Source organism: Cygnus atratus, chromosome 4 (assembly GCF_013377495.2).
Source record: "Cygnus atratus isolate AKBS03 ecotype Queensland, Australia chromosome 4, CAtr_DNAZoo_HiC_assembly, whole genome shotgun sequence".
NCBI classification, from domain to species: domain Eukaryota; kingdom Metazoa; phylum Chordata; class Aves; order Anseriformes; family Anatidae; genus Cygnus; species Cygnus atratus.
This window is the reverse complement of record NC_066365.1, coordinates 36,811,699-36,838,913: the sequence shown is the minus strand read 5'-3', so window position 1 is coordinate 36,838,913 and position 27,215 is coordinate 36,811,699. Positions and strand designations below refer to the sequence as shown.

The 27,215-nt window shown below is 41.2% G+C and overlaps 1 protein-coding gene across 6 annotated transcripts in view; it reads right to left on the bottom strand.

Annotated features, from left to right (window-relative positions):
• Positions 1 to 27,215, bottom strand: part of RNF150 (ring finger protein 150) — a 122,699-nt gene that overhangs the window by 35,983 nt on the left and 59,501 nt on the right. For all 6 annotated transcript variants that reach the window (XR_007708259.1, XM_050710643.1, XM_050710642.1 and 3 more), the window contains exons 2-5: positions 19,286 to 19,536; positions 12,157 to 12,228; positions 11,657 to 11,739; positions 4,253 to 4,349 (exon numbers count right to left, since the gene is read on the bottom strand). Coding sequence is in view for 5 of the 6 variants with exons in the window: in XM_050710643.1 (XP_050566600.1) it covers positions 4,253 to 4,349; positions 11,657 to 11,739; positions 12,157 to 12,228; positions 19,286 to 19,536 (503 nt within the window). In the remaining variant the exon portion in view is untranslated. The remainder of the gene's footprint in view (positions 1 to 4,252; positions 4,350 to 11,656; positions 11,740 to 12,156; positions 12,229 to 19,285; positions 19,537 to 27,215) is intronic.

Here is a 27,215-nt window from a genome sequence, read left to right as displayed (position 1 = left end):
CTGGAAATCCAGCATCTGGATGGCTAAAGTCAAGAGGTGATGAACCTGCTCCATGGATCTGATTTTTGCTATGCTTAGGTGTCTCACTTACTAAGGCATTTCTGAAAATTCTCAGAACCTGTCTGTCTCCAACAGCAGCCATCTATAAAGTAAGTAAAATATACAGCAAAGACATAAACAGAGGCTTAGCTTTAAGCACAAGAGTAATCCCTTTGAACTCTGGAGGTTACCATATGCTTGCATTTTTTGCAGAAGTAGGACCTTATTATGTTTTCTCTTTTCCCATATATTCCCTGTCTGACTGTTGCCATCTCCTGAGTATTTTTTCACAAATGTTCCTAATGAAAAAGACGTGAACTTTACACAATCCTCAGATGACTTGTATCCACAAGCCGAAGTTTGGGATAAAAATTACAATTGCCATTGTCTGGCTCCAACCTAATCCACAGGCAGCGAGCGCTCCTCACAACTGGGATAAAGGCACATTCAGCTACACGTGACTTTAATGAAACCCACCAAACTTGTACTTTTCTGAGTGAAACACCAATTATTCATCTGTAGGCCTTGGATCCAAATCATTCATTAGATTTACCATTCTTTCCCTCACCCTCAGCTGTTACAACAAATGCCTTCAGAATTTCATTTTAAAATTACATTTGACTTTGAGGGCAGTATGTCTTAAAGAAAAAAGACCTGCTTTTTTATTTTGTACTCTAAGAAAAATTATTTCGAATTTTTTTCAGGGGATCAGTTGTCTGTCCTTTGCTCTGATTCCAGTTATTCCTAGAATGGGGCTTTATCACTAACTTTTAAACGTTTAAAAATAATTGAAAGCCAAATCAAACATAAAAAAGATGCTAAAATAACATTGCTCGATATAATTAATCCCTTTACTCCTGAATCATTTTAGTTGGAAAAATAGTGCAAATTAAGCAGCATACTATAAAACTAACGATATAAAATACTGATCGAAAAAACTACATTAAGTTTTTTGCTGTCAGGGTGACCCAGATACATTTTCTAAGTTTAATTATATTGGTTTCACTCATTCCCTGCATGTAAGTGCTTTGAGGGCACAATTCCACTAAAGTCAAGGGAAGGCTTTGTATTGACTTCTGAGCGCTTGGCTAAGGCTCTTAGTGAATAGCTTCAAGTCATCCAATCTGCTGCCAAAAATGCAGCTGTCTGCTTATCCAGCAGATATTTGCAGAAAAGAGGGAGAAGCAGAAGGAAACTATTTTATGTGATATGATCATCCCAAAAGCAATGTAGGTCTTTGAAAGTGAAAGTCACTTGCACTGATAATTCACTTCAAATATTACAGCCAAAAGAGGTAAAGTCTGTGAGCTGGATTCACCAGCACAGCGACGGTGGAAAAGGTTACTCTAAACGTTTGCTGATAGATATTCAGTTAATTATCCTCTGGAGCTGCGCAGTGCCACAGTGAAAAGCTGGGATGCTAGGGTGCTCAGCTACTGTGAAAATCAGTGCAGTCAGTTTAGTGTCTCACTGCAGCCTGAAGATCCTGGTTTTAGGGCAGATAATCTGAAGTCATTGTTACAAATTAAATGGAGAGTTTGGATGTGAAGTGAATTGAAATATTTAGAAATTTCTTTTTTAACCAATCATTTCCTGGAAAATCCCAGGTCTTCCTGCTAAATGAATCACAATCTATCCACAGTTGCACAAGCCAGCTCTTTAACAACAACCATAGGACAAACATTCAGCTGGCAGTAGAAAAACTAATAGTCCTGCCTATGGTAAGATTTCCTCATTCCTCCTATTGTGAAGTCTGCAAAGGTCCTTGGCAAATTGGTGCTCAAGCCTCCCATCAGAGACTGCTGCCTGCCTAAGGCTTCTTTTCTCTGTATGGAAATTTCAGCTAAGATGGCTCAGCAAGGCTCAAGAACGTGGTTAGGGAATGGCATTTTGCTTTATCCACTCTACAGAAGCGTTTGCCACCTCTTGCTGAGAAGCCCTAGAGCTTTACAGCTTCTTCCCGGGAAATGTCTTTTCCCACAACAGCCTACTGACATCTGGCTAAATTATGAGCCCCTGAAAAAATCAGTTCATGTGTGCTGATGGAGCCTGGTGGCTTATTAGGGACTGACAACTGCAGGCTCCAAAGAGAACAGGGCTTTGTGTGGTGCCAGGAAGCTGGCTGTGCCACCAGAAACCACTGCACAGGACCAACACCCTCCCGAGCTGCCCCAAGCTGCTGCCATGGGGCAAGGAGAAGGGTGAGGATGCTCAGTGTCTGTGCAGGTGGAGAAGAGGTCCTGTGAGATGAGCAGGGAGGAGAAGCATGGGCAGTGACACCAGGCAGGAGGGGGCTATGCAGAGAAGAAGCAGGGACAGGAGACAAGGTAGGAGAAGCAGCAGCAGAAGTTAAGGCAGATTTTAAAAAGAGAAAGCAGAAAGAACAGAGCAGGAACTGATAGCAGTACAAGAATTTTTAACCCCCAAGCTACCAGATGCTCTCAGACTCCTGTTCCCTTTGCTGTCAGCCAGAGGAAACCCTTGACATGAAGGCTACCATATGTTCCCAGTTCCCATGGACAACCGTTCCTACTGTAATTCACCTCAAGGGGTAAAGCTAACATGCAGTTCTTCCCTCTCCCTCCCTAACTTTAACCAATGCCTCATGCACGTGGCAGCCAGTATGCTTTCTCCAAATGATGGAGCGGGCTGTTTTCAGTTTGTCATCTTAGAACATGCTAGGAAAATTTTTACAGAAATTAATAAAATAAAATCCTTTGAACAAACTTGGCTAGTGGAACATTAACACTAAAAATCAAACACTTGGATGTTAAGACAGACCAGTTCTGAGGCTGACTCTGAAATCTTAATTTGACCCAGTTGTGTATGTGGGTTACAACAGTATCCATAATTACAAGATCAGTACAGCTATTTCCACAGAATCTCCATGTGGAAAGTTCTCACTGAGGAAGCAGAATGGATCCCCCTTCTGCCACACAGTACAGAGACAACAAGACCAGAGGCTGTGAGAGCTAAAACAAAGGCTGAGGAAACTGAATGGTGCTTTTAACTCCTAATCGTGGCAATTAGATTCTATACCTGCTGCTACAGAGCTGTTCATGTATAGTAATGCCAGTCTTGTAAATCAAAACTTTTGCAAAAGGTCTGCAGGCATGTTTTTCCTCCCCTTGATGTACCCAGCCTCAGACAACCTGTCTGATTTGCATACATGCTTAGCCTTCAGCAGCTGCCAGTGAAGTCTGAGAGCCATATTCTGGATGTAAATACTGACAGATGGTACTAAACTTTCTGGGAAGACCTTAACATCTAGACTAGATGATCTCCAGAGGTTCCTTCCAACCTCAGCCATTCTGTAATTCTGCGATCTATTTTATTTTATACAGCTCTCTTGTATGTGAGCTAGCATGTAACTGGGGAGGGTGTTTACAGCACCTGTTCATGTACTGACCAGTGCTTCAGTATTGAACCTCACTATCACATGGCACGCCTCACATGCTGTGAGAAATGACTCGCTTCTTCCTGGAGAAGCCCCTGATCTCTGTGATAACTGCAGTTAGGAAACTGGCAGACAGGACATGTACTATCTGGATAGAAACAAGCAACCTAAAAAGATTTATTTTTTTAACAAGTTCTAACCACACCTAATTGTACCAAGTAGCAAAGAGCTTAACCATTTCTTTTTTAGCATGGGGTCTGCCACGTGCTTTGTTACTGGTAGACATCTTCCTAATTGGAATTAGCAATACAGAGCTTGCTACAGATAGACTTTAAGAGAAATCTGACAGAAAAGAGATTTGGCTCCCTCGAATGAGCTATGAGCTGTTCTTAACTGGTATATCAGGGAAATTTTTATTTGTAGACCTTCTGCTTTGAGATTTGAATTGCGTGTGGAATTAAAAACAAAAAACAAAAAAACACAGCCCTGATTTAAAACACAAACAAAAGCTGTACAAAACAATGCATAAATCCACTGAAACACCAGTAAGCAATCCCCTGCTCGATAAGCCAGGCTGGGCAGTCACAGACACACAAACCCCAACACTCAACACGCATTCTTTCTTGCTGATAGAAGTGGGATGCAGGAGAGAGGTAGTCACACATTTCAGCTTGTATTACCTTTAGCAAATTAACAAACAAATCAATAATGTGGCAGGAAGAGCAGAATGGGAACAGACAGGCAAAGGACTGGGGATGCAACCAAGTGGCTGGTGTTTCCCATCTGCCCCAACCAGCTCCTCTGCAACGTGCTTACCGGGATCCCTAGAGCTTTTAAAATATTCATTTTACACATAGGGCAGGTACGATGGTCTAGCAGCCAGGGGTCTACACAGGACTTGTGAAAAAGATGCCTGCAACGAGAAACAAGACATTTTAATTCAAATCCACCACAGCACAATTTATCACTTAGTACCAGACACTTCTGTATTCAGTGAAGTGCAAGCACTTCAAACAGTGCGGTTTGTGACCTCTGCAAGGACTGCAAGTCTATATCCTATGCAGACAAAGCTTTAAAATGATTTCTGCAGCATGTCAAGCACATATGCACAGTATTACTCAATTGAGTTTGGAAAAGAAGATGTACACAAACAGAGAATTAGGAAAAATACACAAAGTGCAGAAGCAAAACCCATATTCTTTAAATGTTAAAGGCTGTCAGTAAACAAAACCTACTTGCTGGTGAAATCGCATTACTGTTTCCTGAGGGTTCTGCAGACAAACCTGATTACACAAAGGTGAAGCCATTGGAGTTCTGGTATTATTTTTAAGGATGCACACATAAGGAAAGCAATTAAAAAAAAAAAAAACTACTCTTCATTTAAATGGAAAAATCAGGGTGATGTTTTTCAAGGGTTCTCCCTGACTTTTCCTTCTTTAGAATTTGCCCATCAAAGTGAGCTCCTACACAATTCCAGCCCTTAAGAGGTTGTTGCTAATCCCATGCTCCATCTGAAGTGACCACCAGTTAACTACCTGAGCCATGTAGCTGCTGGGCCACTTTTCTTACACATTGTCCAGGCAGAGGAACTGAAAACTTACCTACCTTGGCCTGACACAAACTGAGGCTGAACATGGAAGTATTTAGTGTACAAACCTGACTGACAGCTGTATTTTCTCTTGTGAGCATATTCTGTTATCCTATGGTCGTAGAGGGTGAATGTTGCAAAAATGCAGGAATGGGGGGCTCAGGATTTAAGAAACGCTGGTGAAGAGGTCAAATAAAGCACCTAAGGCTCAGCCCAAGGTGGAGAAGTTCCTCTCTCTTGCTTCTTTCTCTGTTCCTTAATCCACAGGTGGCATATTTGGGCTGACCGTAGCGCACCATTGGCTTATCTTGTAGGCAATGCACCTGCTCTCTACTTCTGTGTTCTGTGGCTTGGGATAGTTTGCTTTTGGCTGGCTCCCTTCCTTCTGAAGGAAAGGGAAATTTTCCTACCATACTCATAGCCTCAGAAACTATATTAATATGTAAGAAAATTAGTAAAAAAAAAAAAAAAAAGTAATATTTTAAAACGTTTTTTTAAATAAATCTTTTCTAAACAATGAATAACCTAAGCAAAATGGAAATAGGGTATTGTATTCTGAAATATGAGGGTTTATACATACAAACTTGCCCCAAAACATCTACACTAAGACTTGTTTTGAAACAACATATAGATCAGCTCTGACTTTCCTAAGGCAACAGGTGTCCCACATTTTACTTGGCAGAGCCTGAAAGTCACATTTCTGTCTGCTTGAACTTTCACATTTGAGCACTCTCCAGCCTCCGCTTCCCTGTGCTGTCACTGACCCATTCGCACCGCTTGCACAGCCAAGCCATGCAAACCCAGCAGGTAACAGCAGGTGGGCACAGCTCACAGCGGCCCAATGCTCCACCTGGAGCGGGCATATCGCAGCATATGCCAGCCTCCACTAGGAAATGCAATCTCTGAGCAAGCCAGAATCACAGTTAATGTACCAAAATAATTTTAAATATTTAAGTGGTACATATTCAGCTGAATGGGCTGGCTGCTGTACTCTGTCACAGCATCTCTCACATAACAAGATACACATAGCCTTTCAACTTTGGATGGAAGATACTGAGGTGCACTTTTATCAATATCGATTTGCAACCCTGGCTCTTACTAATGTGGTATCGGCCCACGTACTAGCTGGCTGGCATACTAGCTGGCTTCAGTCCTAAATCACATTAGAAATTCAAAGCCAAAACTAAGTGAAATCTCAGAATTTTATTCTTTTCACTTGAATATTTTTCTCACTACTTCTAGAAGAAACAGAATCTTTGAGAAACAAAGCTACGTGGCGAATTGTCACATTGCTGTATTTGGTCTGACTTCACACAACTATGGGAAAGGGCAGATCTGTTCTTGGAAGTTTGACCTACTCTAATTATATCGGCTGGCTGTGATACCAAACTGTGTCACACCACATCTGATCCTGCATGTCAATATGATTGATGCAAATGAAGTATTGTGATATTTTAAGTTCAAACCACTACTCTACTAAGGCTACTACAGTTCACAACCCTCCTCAAAACAAGGCTTGTCTGACCTGATAAAAACATAGTGCACTAAATTTCCTTTACCAAAATCTGTTTCAGATAAAATATGTAACTTCTATCGAGCCAGGTTACTGTACATTGGAAAGTCCCCTCTTGTTTTCAAGTTCTAGCTTTGCAAGCCTCAGTCAAGTTGTGGTTCATATTACAGCATTTCATCATGCTTGTTAATCACCAAAAGCTTGGAATTTTCATGGCTTAAAGACTTCAAAAACTGAAGGTTAGCATTTTTAAAGTTGGCTTCAAAAAACAATCCTGTAAAGAAACCCTACCAATGCTGAGTAATTTAAACACATGACAGATCACATCACTTGGCACTTCCCAATACTACCCTGTCACAGTGTATTACGGCTCTATTAATTTTAGATTTAATACGTACAATGAAAGGATGTTGATTATTAGACAAAAATCAACACAAAAATGGAATGCTACTGAAATCAGATAAAGATTTCAATTTTAAAATTTTTGTACCAAATTATACATTTAGAGAGCTCATATTATCTATTTCCATACATGTAAGCATTTTGTATGGAAAAGCAGTGTTGCAGGCTTTGCAGATTAGGATTTGAAGGTTTATTTTACTCTTTATCAGCTATAATACTGTATATATACTTATGGCTTTCAACAAATCCTTGATTGATCAATGTTCTGATAAGTTTATCGTCTAAATTCAGTTAAAATAAGGGTCAGCACAAAATAAGATGAGAGTGTAATAATATTTCAGTCACACACTAAGACAAAGATGTAAAAAGATCAACTGAAAAAAAAAATCCTTCTCTCTCTACATTTACGACTGATTCAAGTTTTAAAAAGAAGGAGAGGGTAGAAGCACCATGGATGAGTTCAGAAGTAATGATCCATACAGGGAGACAGCAAGAGAGATGTTTCAGACACAAGCCTGGAACATGGCTTTGACGATGAAAGTCATAGCTGAAGAAAATATGTGCTTTTTTTTTCTGTTGTGTGCAACCACATGCATTGCAAAACTATGTTGATTTGGATGGGTTGAAAAGTTTCTCAAAAGAACTGTAATTGATTAGTTGAGAAAGAGGAAGGCAAGAAGAGAAATGTTGTAACAATCCTCATACAAGACAAAGTTTTCCATAAGCAGAAAGGAAACAAACTGTTCTTCACCTCTCCTAGGGATGGATAACAGACACGATGATGTGTTCAAACTGCAGCAAGTGAGATTCAGGTTACACAATAGGAAAAGCTTCACCGCTGTCAGGGTGGCAAAGCACTGCAATAAATTATCAGGGGAATTTGCAAAGTCTCCATCCTCAGAGGCTGCAGTGTGTTGGAAAAATAACTCCCAAGAATGACACGTGCACAGCCAATGCCCCCGCACCATGGGGGTGGTGGCCTCCTGGGATCCCTCCTGCACTGCTCTGTGACTCTGTGACTGCACAGGGCTGTGTAAAGCACAGAGAGTCACAAAGTTAGGAAAAGAATCTCAAAATCCCAGAGCATTTCATTTAGTGTTATCTAATTAGCACTTAATATTTTTTTAACAGGAGCGTACTTTTGTCTGAAATGCATTTCAATTTTCTTTAAAGCTGCAATTTCGAACATACAACAAAAAAGATTTATTTTGGGCTCAGCCCAAAAATAATAATAATAATTTTATCTTTGTAAAACTCTTGTAAAACTTTTGACTTGCCAACAATTATGAGAAGCTTTTTTTTCCAGGGTAAGGGGAACTGCTCTCCTCCCACCTTCCAGTCCTAGTTCCAACTTTCTGAACTGCACGCAAACAAACCTAGCAGTCACACTTTTTTTTTTTTTTTTTCCAAAAGAAAAATGCAAGCTTAGACAAAAGGAGGCAAAAGCAGAAAGAAAAATACATTCCCAGGGACTCAGACTAAAAGCATCAGTTGCTTGGATTAGAGATGGGACAGCAGCATAGGACTGAGAAGAGTTTTGGTATGAGGCTGAGCAGCACTGTAGTACCTTACAAGAAGGTTTGGGCTTCAGAGGATGCGTATGTGCTACTATTTGTTTGTTCTTAAGGCAGAAGAAGGAAGGACAAAGGAACACGATGATGAGGGTAAGTGGGAAAATGGAATAAAAGGGAAGAAGTGTTGTGATGAAATGACTTTCACAGGAGGCCAATGAAAAGAGAGGGAAGGAGTGGAGCACTCTGTGAGATCACGGTTGTTCAGTGGAGGTTCAGAGGAGCTGTGCAAGCTCGAACAGAGTCAGAACGACCATTTGTTGGTGACAGAAATGGAACAATCTGAAAAAGAAGTTATGAAGAAACAAAGTTCTCAGTAGAGATGACATTGAAAGAATTGTCTTGCCTCTCTGTGGATGTTTAGTAAAGTTAGGAGACGTTTAGTAAAAGGCAGACAAAGGGTCTGCCACTATCAGTAACTTCTCCAAAAAATGTGCAGAAAAGATGAAGGAGTTTTGAAGCTGGAGATGGAGGACAAGCAGAAGGAAGTAGGGCTATGACAAGATGTGTCACTATGGGAACAGTGAACTTGTTTGCATTTGATGTTGTGTCAGCACTCTCATAGATAACTTCAGTGATACTTGCTACCATTAAACATAAAAACAGCTGCAAGCCAACACTTTCCTCACCATCAAGTGTCAGTATATGTTTATTTAATACACTCTGTAGAGTGAAGTAGAGTGAAGTTTATTAATATGGTCAGTTGGGGGAGATGGCTTCCAAGGAGGAAAGAGCTGAAGAAGCACAAGTTAACTAGAATTCTCCTCCCAGCTCTCCAGTGTGGGCTACAATCACAACAGGCTATCCCAGTGCCAGCTCTCTGCCAACTGTAAAAAGAGGAGCTTTGGGGAAACAGCTTAAGTGCTAGTAAACATCTGTCTATATGACTTCAGAGCTCATATGCTGAAATACTGGCCGGTGGATTCTGGTACCAGTTTCTTAGTAGACACAGGACTCAGCAGCCTTAAAAAACAACAACACCAACAACAACAATAAAAAAATCTGAAGATATACAGGGCTTCATACTGAGTGTGTCTGCTAGCAGTGGTTTTCCCAGCACAGCCTGCAGGATAAAGCATCCTCTTTCATTTGCAGATCTTGGGTCACATTTGGCTATGCAGGTAAAAAGTTCTACATCTTGAGCAGCTCCTGGACAGACGACAAACTAAGGTCAGCCAGCACTGGTGTCATGGTATTGGCTTCTCTAAGGCTCAGTGAAATGCCAGCCTCTCATTAAAGAGGGCTGACAGTTCGCTTACTAGAAACTACAAACGGTTTAACTGAGGATGCTGGAGGAAGAAACCTACAGTGTCTGTAGGTCTTTACCAAGATATAACGATATAACACTCTCCTACTCACTTAACAGAGACGGAAAGTTTTTTTTTTTTTTTTTTTGTTTTGAGGAGAAAAGTCTGACAGCAGCAGAAAGAATCATGACTAGCATTTTCCTGTTTTGGAAGTCCAAGCCCATGTGAATTAATGTTTAAGATACTGCCCTCACAATCTGGGCAACAGGAAAGCCAGGGTCTGTGAAGTAGCGGCTTGAGAAAGATCTTTTAGTTTTTATAATTCAAAACTGCTTAGGCTCAAACTGTGAGTATTTTACAAGACAGATCTGCTGCTGCTAACCTTTTAGCATGAGTCATTTTCTAGGCGACCTTTTAAGTCAGCCAAGAACTGAACATCACCTGTTAACTATGTGTTTCCTATTCACTCTGCTTGACTCAACACTGTGCATGACAAAATCTGACTGGAGCCTCACTGAATTATGAGGCGAGACACAAATGAAAGCTAGAGAGTAGACTTTTTTTTTGCTGTTTTATAACTACCTCTGAAAACTGCCTGTCTCTACCATGTACAATTTCCAAACTTTATTATGCTTGTATGAAAACAGGCTTGATGCCAATGCAAGGTCCACATTTTCTGGTAATTTCTCATTTTTGTCTGTATTTCTGCTTCATGAAGTGTGTGTTTGCAGAAAAAGAGAGTTCATATGCAATTTGTCATTGTGGGGGATTTACAGTAGGTCAAATTTATGATTAATCTGTTGCTTTTTGTTTGCCATTTAGTGATGGCAGTAAACAGATTAATGAGTCATATGAATGAACAGAAATGGACAGCTTGTAACATTCAAATATCTACTAGGGAAAAACACAGCAGGAAAAGAAACAAATATTTCAGCTTCTCAAGCCAATGAACATGTATCCAACAGAAGAAACTCCATAAAAATCGATGCTCTCTATATATTACACTTGAGATCACTCTAGGGTAAAAAGCACTTGCCCTTGCTCTCTTGGGAGAACCACTGTTCCTAGGAAATTTCCTAAGAAATTGATTTATTTAGAGAAATCTTTTGTTAGCTAACACTTCATGGATGATAATAAAATGACACAGAGAGGTGACTACAGCTGTTATAGGTGGCAAAAGGCTGCACTCCTGCGTCACATCACTGTGAGTGTGCGTGCAGCACCAGGCATGGTCATGTGAAGGGAAGAAATGAGAAAGAACAACTGTAAAAAACTCTTGTCACCTCTATGTCCTCTATGTCCTACATGCCTATGAATATTTTCATGGCAGCAATAGATAACATGTTCTTTTTTCACATTCCCTTTTGTTTTTTTACTTCTACTCAACTTTTTTTTTTTTTTTTGATAGAAGTCATCCCTCTCCTGACACCTGGTCACGACACAGAACAGCAAAAGTAGTGCTAGTTTCTTTCCATCCGGAGCAGTTAGCCTGCTCTATCTCTGGCTGCTCAGCCCAGGACTCACCTTGAAGTCAGTGGCAAGTTCTTCTAAAGGAGTTATTTTAGATTAATATTAAACTGTTGAGAAAAATAGAAGAATCAAACTCTTTAGTTTAAAAATCTTACTGAAAACTTTGTTAGATATCCAGATCAGACAAAAATTCTGACCATCATGCTAAACTCAGGTTTTCACCACCACTAATGCTACCTTCATTTCAAGTAGAATAAATAGGCATTTCAGGTGTCTTTACAGAATAGATTTGGAATAAATCAAAACAATAAACTCTCCTTTTTTCCACCAAGCTCTCAGACAATCTCAGAGCGATACTCTGAGAACAGAGCCTATCTTTTGAAGTAGAGACACTATCAGAGCTTAAAGCATCGTCAGCCTTTAACTTACCTGCAAGGTAAAATTCTGACAACATCATTGGGTTTGTAGCCTTCAATACAAACAGCACAGTTATCAAAGTCTGGCTCAGTTTCCTACAGGAAAGAGAACATTCATCATTTTCATTTTTTTATTTTGTTAGCTAATCTCTTCATACAAGAGCTTATGCGACAAAGTAGAACAGTCACTGATGCATGCTGCAAAATCAATCATGCATTTCAAGAAAAGCAAGTCAGACTTTCAACACGCATCCAGTTTGAAATGTGGAAAGCACACAGATTTAGGCAGCATGTTTGCACTTTCAGGATTTTCTGCATCTTCAGATAATTTCACCTCTTCCTCTCCCTACTCCATTCCATCCATAAATTGCTTACCAGTATTGCTCTACCACCTGAAGGACACACACAAGTTTAATAAGCAATTGCCATTTCTTCTCTGCCTCTTTGTCCCAGTGGTCTGAAGGAATACTCCATGCAGACATTCATTTGGTAATGAGCAATTTGAAAAATTACCTTATCACCTTTCCTGATTGTTCTGACTTGCAGCTTGCTGATTGCTTTCTTTGCAGCATCTCCAAGCCGGCGCTGTAATAGAAAATTGGTTCTTAAGCAAAGAGTATCTCTTCATGCAGAATTCATCGCTTTTTTTCCACTAGATTTCTTAATAATCTGAAGCGACTGCACATGAAACAGGACAGTGCTGTATAAATGTAAACAGATGAGGTCAGTCACGCTGTTATTCAGAGTAAGCGCACAGCAGGTATTCTAGGCTTGTTGGTAACCCATGGCTGATGAGGCAAAGCTATGCTAATGGAGTTCCAGAGGAGATTGCACGAGCCCATTGCGATGGTTATGGCACCTATTCTATTTAAGTCAGTAGAAGTGTATGTAACAAGTCTGCTGCTTGGGAATCCTACTTCTTCCCTCTCCTTTTTTTTAATTATACTTGTAAAAAACACATTAATAAACAAGGCCTGGGCTGGTAAGCAGAACGAACGCTACACTTAAGATTCAGGAGGTCTTTATACCAGGTCTGGCTCATGATCCCCAGCAAAATTTAAGTGCTGCAACTGAGGTGATAACTTGTTAACCATGAAAAACATGAATCATCATCTCTGCTGTTCCATTTTCCTGCAATACGGAACTTGCTTACTTTATAGGAGTAATGCAAGGAAAAAAAGGAGGCTAAAGCATCTGCAGTTTCTTACACGTAAATCACTAGGTAGTCCTGCAGTAACATCCTATCCATACATAACCATTCACTTCTTCTTTTCCTTTCTATCTTCCCCTCCAGCAGCCTGTGAATTACTTACCATGTGACATTTCCAATTGTTCTCACGTATTTCCCAAACACTGTTACTGTGCTGACAGGGTCACCGCCACTCAGGATTAAAGCACGTAACAACAGCCTGATGTAAAACACCCTGTCCTCCACCCTGTGGAGCTACCTCTGCAGTCTGTGCTATTGAGCTTGTGCCTGTATCAGAGCACTCCCAGGACTTGGCTGCTCGCTTGTGCTAACACAACAAGGAGAGCTGGATACAGACTCACAGGCCGTAAAGGTCTCCTAGAGGTTATGTGCTTCCACCCCGTGCTCAAGGCTGGGTCAACTTCAAAGTCAGAGCTGTGTCCAGTCAAGTCCTGACTATCTACAGGAAGGGAGATTTCACAACGTCTGGGGATAATTTGTTCCAGTGCTTCACTGCTCTCACAGCCTTTTTAATTATTATCAGATAAAGGGAATTTCCCGTGTTGCAGTTTGTGACTGTTACACTTTCTCTGTACACCTCCGAGAAGAGCCCGACGCTGCCTCATGCATCATGCTGCCGAAGGCCACAGGCAGAGCCCCTCTGCCTCCTCTCTGCCCAGCTTAGTAAGCCCAGTTCCCTCCACCTCTCCTCGTTCACTGCATGCTCCTGTCCCCAGACCATATTGGTGACCTCCCCCATTTCTTCTTATCTTACACAGGATCACACAGCAACACCTACTCTGATGCCTTCCTGTTTTATAACAGTTTATGACACAGTGCACCCCGAGGTGCTACCGATGACAAACTCTTCTTTTCACCTCCCCTGCCCCCCGTCCATGTTTCCAGCCATGTGCTGTTAGTTAGGAGGGAGATTCGGGAGCTCTGGTGACTCAGAAGACATTCAACTTTTCGGGCCGGGAACACTGCCTGTGCCGGAGTTCAGAGGAGCCTGTCAGCGGGAAGGGTTTCCAGCTGGAGGCGCGGAGAGCACGGAGCCAAAACTGGAAGGAAGCTGGATGCTGCTTGTAAATTGGGAGCTAATCATCACCCAGATATGATTAATAAATTACCACGTTGTTCTTTGGATTCAATTAAAATCGCCAAATTTAATTTAGAGGCTAAGCTTATTAGATTGGAGACGTGGAAGATTGACAAAATGCGTGCAATACTGAAAGCAGTGAGCAATTTCAGGGCTGGCTAAAGAGGTGAAAATGATCTTGGCTATCATATGAGATTTACATACGAGCATGCCGGCACAGCTAATTATTACATGTAAGGGAGTTTTTTGTAGCTGCACAACATCTTTTCTGTGGTACATTTTTGCTCACAGTCTCCCTTCAATAAACAGATCAGACGAGAGTTGGAAACATTTCTTGCCAGCTATTTGTTTCTTTAATGTAAATCAAAGAAAGACTGATAACATGCAGCGAGACAAGAGCCATTGCGTCCTCCTTCAGGAATTGCTTGTGATTCCTTTTTATCATTATTATTACTTAAACTAATGAAATGTCTCAGCTCTTTTTTTTTTTGCACATTCTTCAAGGGCATAGGACAAGATTAAAGACTCATGTACATCTTTGATCTGCTTGTTTTCATGTTTGTTTTCTCTTGTCTATCTTAAATAGACAAGTTCATGACTTAAATGCAAATGAGAATTATTTAATTTTTGAAAGAACAGGAATATCTTGGAATAAAGTCATACTTTCAAAGGATTCTTCTATCCAAATGAAAGGCATGCTATCACTAACCAATCATTGTTCCTAGAAGATAAGAGGCATTACAATAGTTTATGGGTTTAAAGTGAAGCTTAGAGATTTATAATCATAAATCCCATAATCTCATTACCAAGGCTGCAACATTCAATACTGGACTGGAAGGAGTTAAGCATATCAGGTGCAGTGGTCTTGTGGAGATGGCATTACTATTTAAAAAAAAAGGACAGTAGCATGGAAAGCATCACTTGTCTATTCCTGACGAAGGAAATGACAATAGGTGCTGTGGAAGAGAAATTACAAGTGCTCCTCTCTTAATGGCCTTACTAAACTATTACCTTTGGAGGAAGGAGATCACCTTGTGCCTCGAGAAGAATGAGCTATACCGTCAGGATGAGGTATCAGACACATTTCCTGTACCGCAGATCAAGCTAGCAGACTTCATCATGGGAAGCATCTTCCCAAGCCTGCTTCAAAGATTTCATCTCTCTCTTCAATGACCCAAAACCCTGGAGCAAAGCCATGACCACCAGTCTTCTTTCTCAGAGAACTGCTTGACCCGCCATACAATGCCTGTCATATACTAAACTAGATCCTTCCCTGAAGGTTATTGTTACCCTAACCCAGGATGCACAGGACCTTCCACAGCCCTAGTGGGACACTTCCTGCTTTGGCTTTTGCCATCCTGCAAAGAGCACGAAGCCCACCTGGTTTCAAAATGATTTTAGAGGAAACAAGAAGCTAATGGGAAGAAACAACATGGAAGAAATCCTGCCAACAGGTCTGGACCTTAAACATCTCCCTCTTGCTGTCTTCCTATCTTGTGGTTCACTGACAACAGAAAGAGATTTTTTTTTTTTTTTTAAAGTCTATGTCCTGGCTGTTACAGGGCTGAGACAGCAAGTCACAGTTTGCTGAATTACCTCCAGGAATTAACCTGTCATGTAATTCCAAAGCACCTTCAATTAGCTCTGTAACCTGATGTTGCTTGATGCAAACAAGTCCCACAGCCTTTCATGGACATACTCTCGCTTTTTCAGGAGGGCTCCAGGAACATGCTGCTGAGGAAGCAGGTTGACTGTGCTTTCCTTTCACAAATTCATCATCATAATATCAAAAGGGCGTAACATCAGGGCAGCCACCTACTTGCTGGCCATCTTCTCAGGTGGGAAAAGAGGAGAAAAAGTTGTTTTTTTTTCAGCCATGTGAATATTACTACCTACCTTTCACTTTCATATGTAACCATAGAGTTGTCTGTGCTAAAGACACTCCTAAAATTGAAGACGTTAAAATCAAAATTGAAATGTAACCATATTTTCTATGACTGTAGGAAGTGTGACTGTACCTGTAGCTGACACGCTAGCTACAGGTGCACAAGCCCATAATGGAAGATAGTTTTGGAATCCACTGCAGAAATTCCCCACTAAGTTTACATCTACATGAACAGATCAGGGCGTGTCGTGGGAAGCCTCGCAGACCTGGTTCTCCATTCACTTAAACCAAGCACCTAGCTGAAGTGAGCTGGGTCTCCCTTCTGGCGCATGAACCTGGATTTTGCACATGTGGTGAAAGAGTGATGGGTGAAGACGTACAAGGTGTGTGTCCAGGTTTCATCTCACTGGGGAATCACAGGAGGAATCCAGGAGATTCTTCAGTCTTTCTAGCTGCCTGTCTCATTAGCAGGACCTATCACTTTCTAGATGGACAATTATGTTAGCTCCTTCTGGAATTACTGCCTGATCAGCAACTTAAGCTGTGTGTAAGATGGGAAGTGGACCTAGAAAGGAGGGTGACCATATAGGAAAAGACAAGGAAGCAGATGTGGTTATGAGGCTTGACCAAACGATGCACCATATTTTGCAGGAAAGCAAGACATCGTTAAAGTGGGTCAGCTTGGAAGAGGCTTGGAAGATGACTTAGGGAGAGGCTTGGAATGATCAATGAAAGATGTTCAGAAACCTTGCTAGCAATGCTGCAACACCCCTCCTACTTGCAGATAATGACTTTTTCTGCAGATTGTATTTAGCAGTCAGCCACCCTGTCCCATTCCCTCAGCACAGTGCCAAGACTACAAATTCAGAGGAGCCTGAACTGCTCTGGGTAGCAGCCTGGCTATCAGCCAGCCCCAGGAAGGGCATGCATGATGGAGGTAAACAAAGAGGTAAGCATAGGTTCTGCTTTGACACAGAAAACACTGACCCTCACAAGACCTTGCTTTAAAACTGTAGGATTTAAAATCATTCAGATGTCAAAATGAATTTAACCTCCTTTTTTTATTTTTAAAACAGAAATCTAATAAATCACAGTTTTTTGCAGTTAGAGAGATGGGCAGTAAGTGCAGTAAGATTTTATTGCACCGTGGGGTAGCAACTGATGGCACTACTTTCACTAAATAGGCCAGCTGGGTCCCTGTTCATTTGAAGCTGTTTGTACAAACATTTCAACCTCACCCATCAAATAAACGTTATCCAGAGTTTATCAAATATAAATAGAAGGAAGCATCTTTCCTAAAGTTGGCCAGCAATGAAGGTCCTTAAAACACCTGCAAGGCTTTCCAGCAAGTAAGCTCAATACCTTTACTTAGACACATGCAAGTTAGAATGGCAAAAGCTTTTGAGCAAAATGACAAAAGAACCATGTTCTAAATTATATCCCCCAAAAGTAACAAAAAACATTTCTCTTGTATTTATCTGAATATCCAAGGACTTTGTGCTCCCATCCTTGTGCTACAAGAAAATGTGTCAAAGGAAAAAAGCAGAACTTTAGAGGAAGCAGAGAGAACCCTCATGGAAAAGGCAAGAGCAAGTTGAGCTCTTCTGACAGCTACTTACATTACTGTAGTCCATAGCCAGGACTAGAAAGCTCACTAGCACAAATGGTTGAGATTTATCCGTATGTATCATACGCCATTTTTCTTAACAAAAGTAATAGCTAATTAGAGGAGATGTCAGGCAAAATCAAGTGAAGAAACTGCATAAAGAAATCCTGGTTTGCCCTGTATTGTTAATACAGCTTTGGCAAAAAATGACTAATAAATAATTGCTTAGGAGGCCTATTTTCTTATTCTTCTCCAGAACAGAATTAGTATTAATTACAAAGTTATTAAAATCTCCGCACAGGACAACTGGTTGTGCACAAATTAGTCTCATTCAAACCTTGGAAAGAAAAGACTGAATAGGAAGTCTGCTTGAACACATAAACCAGTCCATTCCAAACTACCACACATTACCTGAAGAGAGCTTCTTATTTTGCTGGGTTTCATGTTTATGTATGTCTATTTACACTGCTAATCTGCCTGTACAATTACTTGATTGAAAGCACACTTACGGTACTCACGTACATAAATTACGCGCACATGTGCTTTTGCAGCCAAAGCATCTACAAATTATCACAGCCGCTACAGTCACAGTGATTCTGCTGCCAGTGATGTTCAAATTCCAGCTGGGATAGTCTCGTTCTTACTATCCAAAATTTCATGGTGTACATTTAAAAGTAAAATATATTCTTTCTGTGTGTAAATACAGAGCAGCTGCTCTCTATCTCAGAAGACGCCTGAATTTCAATGGGGGTAGTGAGGGATCCCTATACGTTCAGTATATTTTAGAGTGCAGCAGTACTTTCTTCCACAAGATGATTAACACTGTTTTACTCTTTTCTGCAGAGCAAGCAAGGCAGCCCTCCCCCTGCCCCAACAGGAATTTATTAAAGGTCCAGAAACATCTCTGAATTACAGCGCATTATTTTTCCTGCAGTAAAATGGTTATCTCCTCAGATTTCATACACTGATAATATTTTCTACTGTACCATTAGAATGAAATGTAGGAGCCTCAGCTTCACAGTTCTGCTGATGCCAAGATAGTTGGATCCAGTCAAGAAAAGATTAAATTTGTTATTAACATTGCTATTATTATTCATTGCTGAACAACCATAAAGATGCATGGTGCTTTATAAATCCAGAGGGCCTCAGGACCTAGCACCCATTCCCACACAACGCTGCTGACTTCTCTCCAGTTCTGTAAGTTTCTATCTCTTCTGTGGAGTGGGGGGCACACGGACAAGATGCCAAAACCAAAAAGCAAAGGTTTACTAATATTGGGCTATCACTACAGCACTTACACATTCAGGGACAATTGTCAAATGAACAGGAACATTCCCTTTCAAGCTCAAGGCCCCTCTGAAGAAGCATGAAAATGAAAACACTTCCTGTTCTTTTAAATCTCTTTGCTTACTGTGAGCCCTTGTTTCCCACACAGACATTCACATACCACACTATATTTTTCACATAATTTTGATCTTAAGGATTGTTACTTAATTTATATACATTTCTATGTCACTTGGCCATGTGTACCAAAGGAATCTTTTTGGTAATAAACATCATGATTCTTTCTGGCTGTTTACCGTGTGTTTTGTGCAAGCAAAAAAAAAAACCCAACCCATAACACATACACTTTATAGTCATTAATTTCTTTTTTCCTCAGTCCCGTCTATATTGATAGAAGTCTTGGCTTTTCCCATACACAGGCATTTTTAAATCCCCCTTCTTTTCACTATTTCTTCTTCTTTTTTTTCTTTTTCTTTTAAAACCACACTTTTATTTTCCCCAGATTTTACTTCAAAGTTATTTAAAGCCGAATCCCATGGTGAATTTTTTGGAAACAAGAGCCATTCCAGCCCTTCTTACCTGATTTCTGTCTCTGGCATTTGCGTAGCGGAATCGCTGGATGTAATAGAAGACCAGCCATGCCAGCGAAATGATCATCAGCACAATGAAGGAGATGGAGACGAACACCACGGAGGTCCGGCTGACGTACTTCTGCAAGTTGCGTGTCCCGATGGTTATGTACATCATCACAGTGATGTTCCTCTCCAGGAGGCTCACTATCTCTTTTCCTTTGGGTTCAGGAATCATTATTGCTACAACATCATCTAGGCCTGTCGTATAGGAGAGAGAAAAGGAACTTTAATTAGAACAGGTGAGTATAATATAAGAAAATGGTAAGATGATGAGGCAAGTGGAAAAAAGAAAGCAAATCAGTATCAAAAAGCTCATTTTTCTCCTCCTGATTTTCATCCAAAGGTAAGTTGGATGAATCTGGTGAAGTTTTCAACTGGAACCAGTTACACAGTCTGTTTCTATAAACTCACCTCTGTGAGATAATTAAAACGTGTTTCACGGTTTGACAAACACAGATTCCCAGTTCTGCTGAGGCTCACATAGAAGAATAGTGCTGTAACCACTGCAGAAAGGGAGATGTGTTGTAGCCAGCATCCTTCCCTCCAACACCCCATGCACTTATCATAGCCCATTTTGCATGGCCACGACTCTAACGAGTCAGAGAAGCCCCTCCAAACCCCTGCTCAGTCCAGGAACTCTTTCAATCACATATCCCCACGTGGTTTCATGCTGAATGCACCAAAGCATTGCGGTTTTCACCCAGGACCAGTGATGGGAGAAGGCTGCAGGGACAAGAGCTGAGCCCACGCTGAAAGTCAACAGCATCATTTTAATTCACAAAAAAAAAAATGTTACTGCAGCACAGATCAGCCCCTGGCATAGTTGAGGTGGCAAACAGCCATATACATATCAGCCCCATACAGCTGAGGTGGCAAAGGAGTGCCCATCAATAGGATGGGGCAGGGACTTCCTACCATCCTGTTACCCCTTCTGAAGCCATAGCCTGAGAAATCAGGCCCCTCAGTGATCTATCAAGCCTTGACTCCGCATCAATTTTTCTTTGTGTACAGTGCTGTTTCCATTTCATTTGCATTACGTGGTATTGAAACTATTTTTCTTTCTTTTATGTGCCCTATGTAAACAACAAATACAGTCTGAAATTCTCTGGGATGGGGCAGCTTATTAGATGTCTCTTCTGGCTTTATATATAAGCTCACTCCTTTGTGGTTTAATATTAGGGATATTTTTCTTTCACTTTAAAAAAAAAGCATATATTGTTTTTACAGCTAACCCATGTTTTGCAGTGGTCAAATCCTCAATTGTACTAAGCAGCTAAGGACAAAGAAGATATACTTCAACATAGAAACACGCCAGATATGATAGCATACACAACGATCACGACCCAGAATTTAGAAAAGACAGTACAAACTGAGGGTGTTTGAAGTCAGAGAGATGATCCTAAGGTGGGTGTTTCATCAGCTGAAATCCCAGGAGATCAGTTGGCATGTTGTAAACCCCAGTGCTACCTGCATTTTGACTGTGGCAGGAGGACAAAAAGCTGCCTGCATTGCCACACTCACTGAGGTGGGAAGGGATTACCCGGCCATGAATGGAGACTGCATTTCTGACAGCATCCTCCCCCAGGCTGAGACCCAATCCAGCCTCCACCAGAGCAGCACTGTGCCCCAGGTCCTGTGGTCTGGCTCAGATGTTTCTCCACCAAATATCCCTGGGATGTATAAACCAGGTTTTCAAAGGCATTTAGGTACCAAAAGCTTGCAGGAGTCTAAGAATTTCAGACTTACTGAAGTGGACAGGCGGGTGGCATTCAGTGGAAAATGCTAACTGTGCTGGAATTTCTTTCCAGTTCTGCTGGGTGCCTGGATTGCTTGGAAGTACTGAAATAGCTGTGACAGACTGTTGCTACTCACACACAAAATATGCCGCAAAGCTGGGAACCAAACCCTCCTTTCTCAAGTCTTGGAGCAGCAGCGCAAATTGCACCACATTTATGATGGGAAGTCTCCTGAGAGGAATACTTCCGTGATTATGAACAGACCGGTCAATGAACTGGGTGAAATCACTAGTTGAGCTGCGTCAAAAGAATTTTAGATAGCTGTGATAGGAAATTTAACCCTCCTGGAGATATTTGTCTGTAAAGCTTTTATCATTTTCAGATTTATTTTTTTGGGGGGGGTCTAAGTAAGTGTTCACCTTCAGCAGGGAGAATAAGCCTGCCTTTGCAACACTTCTGATTATTACCAAGGGCTAATGCAAACATTACCCTAACAGCCTAGGGAGAATCTGCCAAGTCTCAAAGTGGCTGAGAAGGGCACTGATGATGTGCCATGCCAGTCAATTTACTAGAGTCAATAAGATAAATTGTCTGGAGCAGTGCTTATGTTTTTCACAACTGTTCACATGCCTTATTTTGTTCTCTTTCCCTCCTTAAAGAAAAATAACAATTTCAAGTCACTCTACAAGAAAACCAAAGCAACCACCTCACACACAACCACAAAGAACCCACAGTGAAAAATCTCACAACAAAATATACTGAAATGAATTCCATCACTCCTCTCAAAAGCCACCACTCGAATCACTCACTTGTCCAGTATGGCCACCTAACATTATCTGCAGTATGGTCTGGGACACTGTATGAAAGATGTTACCTGAAAGCCCCTACAAATGGGAGAGACAGAGAAAATGTCCACTAGACAATTTCCACTAGAAAATACAGCTACTATCTTAACTGCTTACTTATCTTTAATTTAAAATGTCTTTAAAAACATGCTTTTAGTATCTTTAATTATGTCTAATACAGATGAATATAGCTCAGTATGTTTCTGGACAACCATATATAATGAACAAAGGCCAGATATGACATGCTTGAAGAATTGAAAAGTGAAAGAAAATGAAGAATTACATTCAACTGATTATGGAATTAATATTTTTGTTATAATAAAACATGGATCCCACAATGTCTCCTCTTCTTTCTTTAATATTAAAGTAATGAAAAAGAGGGAGAAAAAAATTATCATCTCCTGGATAAATTTAACCTCATTCCTGTTCTTCATCACCTGCCCTTTCTGATCAAGCTATAGTGCAGCTTTCTGTCTTCAGCTCATGACGGAAGCATCACTGGGGTTGAACAGGAGTGCACCCACATGCCTACCTTCTCTCTCCCTCCTCCTCCCATCTCACTGCCAGGATGATCTACTGACACCTTTGGCCTAGGGCCTTTTACAAGATATTACAAAACACAAGATACTAAGAAAGTACATGGCCAAGTGTATATGCTAAACAAAAACGCGTTTAGAAATGCAAAGTCAGAAGACAGCTATTGCAAGAGGCAAGCAGCTGCTTTTATTTATTCAAACACTTAATATATTCAAATTGCAGGCTATCTGGTTATTTTCTTGGAAAACATTACCATTTGTAATGAAGCATTCTTGGAAAAAAATAACCAAATCAGCAACAAATAATAATCTGGATGGTATTTTTTTTTAGCCCTTTAGTAAGTTTATGATAATTTCTCCAAGGCATTATAGAGAGTGTTATTTGATCAATCAAGCCATTAATCTAATTTTTTAATCTCAAATATGACCAATATTGTGAAAAAAAAAAAAGAGAGATAAAGTAATTTATTTCCCTTTCTTCCCTCACATAACAAAATGTCTGTACCACCTTGGTTTCAGTATCTAATGACACACGGGATGCTCCAACATAGAGGAAAACTACACATATTAAAGAGAAGAAATAATGTTAGAGATGCATTTCTATGCCCATGTACGCATTTATTCAATGGACTTCAGAAAAGAAAAAGTAGCTGGTAACATGTGCTAATGCTTCTCTTGTGAGTTAAATGCTAACTATGCCTTTCATTGCACACATCCACAATGGTAACTACACTTTGTGGCACTCGTTACCTAACGCATTTCTTTTCTTTTTCTGGCCAAGATTAATGCAGAGGTTGAAATTAATTTTTAAATAGTTGTCAGGATGAATCAGAGGTTTATAAACCAGAGGTATTCAGGCTGTAGTGAATGGATTTTCTTCTTCTTTGGCTTAAGAAACATTAAACATATCAATGCTCTCTCCTTACGTGCCAATAACAAAACAAATAAAATAGAACTTGCCAGCATTTGGGATGTTTTAACTCACCTCAACTTGCTGAAGCACATTCACCTAACCAAATGTTTCTGGCTGGAGAAAATGTGCAGCTATTCAGGTTCCATGCTCAGAATCCCATGGCACTCGGCAGGACCACTGTTGGCACGATATCCGTGGGGGTCTGACGGGCCTGGGCACTGCTGGCTCCAGAGGGACGGTGCTGAAGTGCCATGTACAGGCTCAGCTTGTTTCCCTGTCACCGGGACAAACTGGTAACCCTGTGACTAATCCATCAGTGGCAGAACAGCCCTACCAAGCCGTGTCTGCTTTGTTCACTTAACAAGAGTTGCTCTAGCAATGACACTGAATCACCCAGGCACTACACCATCCTGCGTGGCTCATCCTGAACTCTTCCTCACCCCAGCCTGCAGGCCAAGGAGAACCAGCTTGCCATGGCCCAACGACAGGAGGAACCGCACAGCAAGGAGAGAGGGAGAGGGAGCCTGCAGCAAGCTCCAGCCATCCTCTGCCACCTGCACATGGCGGTGCACAGCAGAGTAGCAAGGCAGTGATCAAGTCAGACAGCATTTTCAATGGCAAGATGTGCAGTTAAGAAAAATACCTGGAAGAGCCTTTCCAAACCTTCTTCTTCCCCACAGCACTTGGCTGTGAAATACGGTTCAGCTGGGATGCTCTTTATGCCAAGTTGCAAACTTTTTCAAGTGTAAGAATCTATTCAGTGGCGACAGGGGTAAAAGAAAGACCTCAGTTCTGTAACAGTGGCTTCTGTAGCACTTCCATCTCAAGAAATGAACAGATTTTATTGCCAGAAGATGCACGTAAGATTTTCTACCTTGGCCACAGGCTTTGCTGACAAACCTATGACATTTCTTGATTCTGTTCTGGGGCTTCAGGGTGATACAAAAACCAGTCCTCTAGTTGCCTAATTAGCAGTCAGGCCCAGCTGTGGACGGGTGCTTCTTTAATGCTTTGTCAAGTTTTGACTGAAGCTCTGAAAAGTGGTATGTTTCTGACACATCCTGGAAGATATAATTCTTCATGCTTGGCAACAGCCAGAAGTCAGTTAGAAAAGTAATTAATTGAGTTATTTGAATAGAATTCCAATTTGGGAGGGACACAGGTCTTCTCCAAGATATCCTATCAAGATGCAAATATGGGTTTCTCTTTATGTTGTACGTCAAAATTTAAATATCTAAATACTAAAGTATTTCCTTCCACAGATTTTGTACCTGCAAACCTAAACAACGTGACAGCCTGGAAGTGCCCAGCTCTGGAGCACCCTCCCAGGGCTCAGCAAAGGGTCTGGGGGTCCTGGCAGCCCCATGCGGCTCGAGCCACTTCGGCCGTTGTGCTTCCAGCGAGCTCAGCAGCACTTGCTCTCTGCTCAAGGACTTCATGTGCTGTCAGCCTTGTGCTTGCTTTCCTGCCATGCCCCTGCTGCCGGCAGCGTCTGTGTAAATGGATTTTATGATACGATCTGGATTATGCGTAACATTTTAAAGCAAATTTAAAGCAAAGCATGGACTTTATGTTTTAAAGAATAATATTGTTTTTTTCTCCAGAACAATAAACAGCTCAGCTTAGTACCAAAGAGAATGAGTAGGAACCCATGGTAACAGTGCTGTAGTTGTGACTGTCTGAGCATATAACCAAGACTGGTCTGTTGGACTAATAGAAGACACTACCTTTTGCTACTGACTTTGTTCTCTTTGAAAATAACATTGCTTTATAATCTTGTTTCGTTTCTTCACAGTTAAATTACACAGGAAATAGTATACAGGTTAATCGGATGGCATTCCAATGGAATGTTAACACTAAATAAATTTTACTAATATTTTCATAGTTGCAACAAGAGTAACAAGTCTCAGAGACCATCCAACAAGAATTCAATCTTAGCTCTTCTGTTCTTTACGGTACGATTATAAGTTGACCAGAATATTAGCTGATCCTTGTTTTCATTTTCCTTTAAAAATAAACATAGGCTGAAATTACATTTTTGTCAGCTCAAAAATTACTTTTGGAAACCAAAGCAATATTTTGGGGAAAAAAAAAAAACTCATTTCTGAGCTTCAGCTGTTTCAGAAAAGCAGCAGCACAGATACCATTTAGACAATGTCCTGGAATTTTACGACGGCTAACCGTAAAGCATTACATGTAAGAAATCAAACTGGGTAAAAGGATAATTCCCTGCAGGAACTCTCTTTTATGGGGCATTCAAGGCATTGGTCTCTAATTGAAGTATCAGAAAATGGGACTATAGAAAAAAATGGCAAAGAGAAGAGCAAGACACAGTAAGTAACAGTAATATCCAGGCAATACATCGTGTATCATAGGTGGAATGACTACCACTATGATCTACAACTTCTTGCATAAAGCTGTCTCAGTGCCAGAGGACTAGAAAGGACACCAATTTCTAATGAGGTTTCATAACAGAAATGGACAACTACAGACCAAGTACTGCAAAGTTATTCAGTGAGGTTTCTCACCAAAGACTCTTAAAGAAGAAAGGCAGCTCTGAATAAAATGGGAAGGCCCTCACACGCAAAAATAAGGGGTTAAAAGACAGTGTCTTGGTGTTGCAAAATGGAGAGCTACCAAATAGCAGAGACACCCGGGAACCACATATTGCTGGAGGCTGGGGAGACAGGACTAAACCTTCACCCTGCTTATACTCTTCTCCAGGCAGCTACTGTTTTCTTTTATTAGAAACAGGACCATGGGCCAGGTGGACCTTTGGTCTTAACCAGTAGATGTGCTTTTATGTTAACTGGGCACTGAAATTTACATCTCCCTTGGACAGGAGAAAGATTAACTCAAGTCTTGAAACCGAAACTACATGCCCAAAGCCAGAGGTCTGATTAAGCCAAGAAGCCCCTCCGAGTGGGGAAGGCATACCTGTTTCTGCGGCCAGGGATGAACGGGAAAAGGACTGGGGCTGAGGCAGCTGGTGCCTCTTGCTTCTCAAAGCCCCAGCTGGGGCCGGACGCTGGGAAAAGGGTGTGTTTCAGGTATGGAAGCAGCGGGGTGGGCTGGCAGCTGGGCACCACGTGAGCATTAAGTGTTAAGCTGCTGCCAGGGTGCAGGAACGCCAGAGCGAAGCAGAGGGGAGCAGCAGCAAGGCAGGACACACCCGCTGGCCTGGGGCTGCATCACGTCTTACGCTGCATGCTCCCCCATTTTGGTGGACAGGCATGAAAACATGAGTTTTCACCCTATGCTCTATTTTCCTAATTACTCTAGAGCCTTTGCTTTGCAGTGACGTGGGTGCTTTCATCTCCTCCCGCCCCTATTTCTACGTTGGTTTCCTATCTCTCCGTTTAAAAGCAGACGGATATTTCGTTCAACTTATCCTCTGCCTCATTTCCCGCTTCTTCTTGGCACCGCTTGGGCCCTCCTTGGTCCCTCGCCCATCTCCCGAAACATTTAACTGTAAATCAGGGCTCTTTATAAGCCTAAGGAAAAGGCAGCGCCCGCTGGAAGGAGGAGTGACACCTTTTCCCTCCAGCCTTTCCTTTTCCCTGTTTTCAGAAGAAGGAAGTTTGACACAAACTCCTCTTTTTTTCCTTAGACAATCTTGTCACGAATCACTTTTCACTGCAGAAGTACATGTATCTAACAGGATGGTTAAGTGACCTGTAAAGAAAAAAGACCCGCTGATGTTAATGACTGGCTACAGTATTTAAATAACTGATAGGAAAGTCTTCTCTTTCATCCTGAGGTGAACAACAATAACCTCCAGCAGAGCTGCTCTCGCTTCATTTCTTTTGATGCTAAAACCAGGAGAGGCAAGATGCTTCTGGCTGTG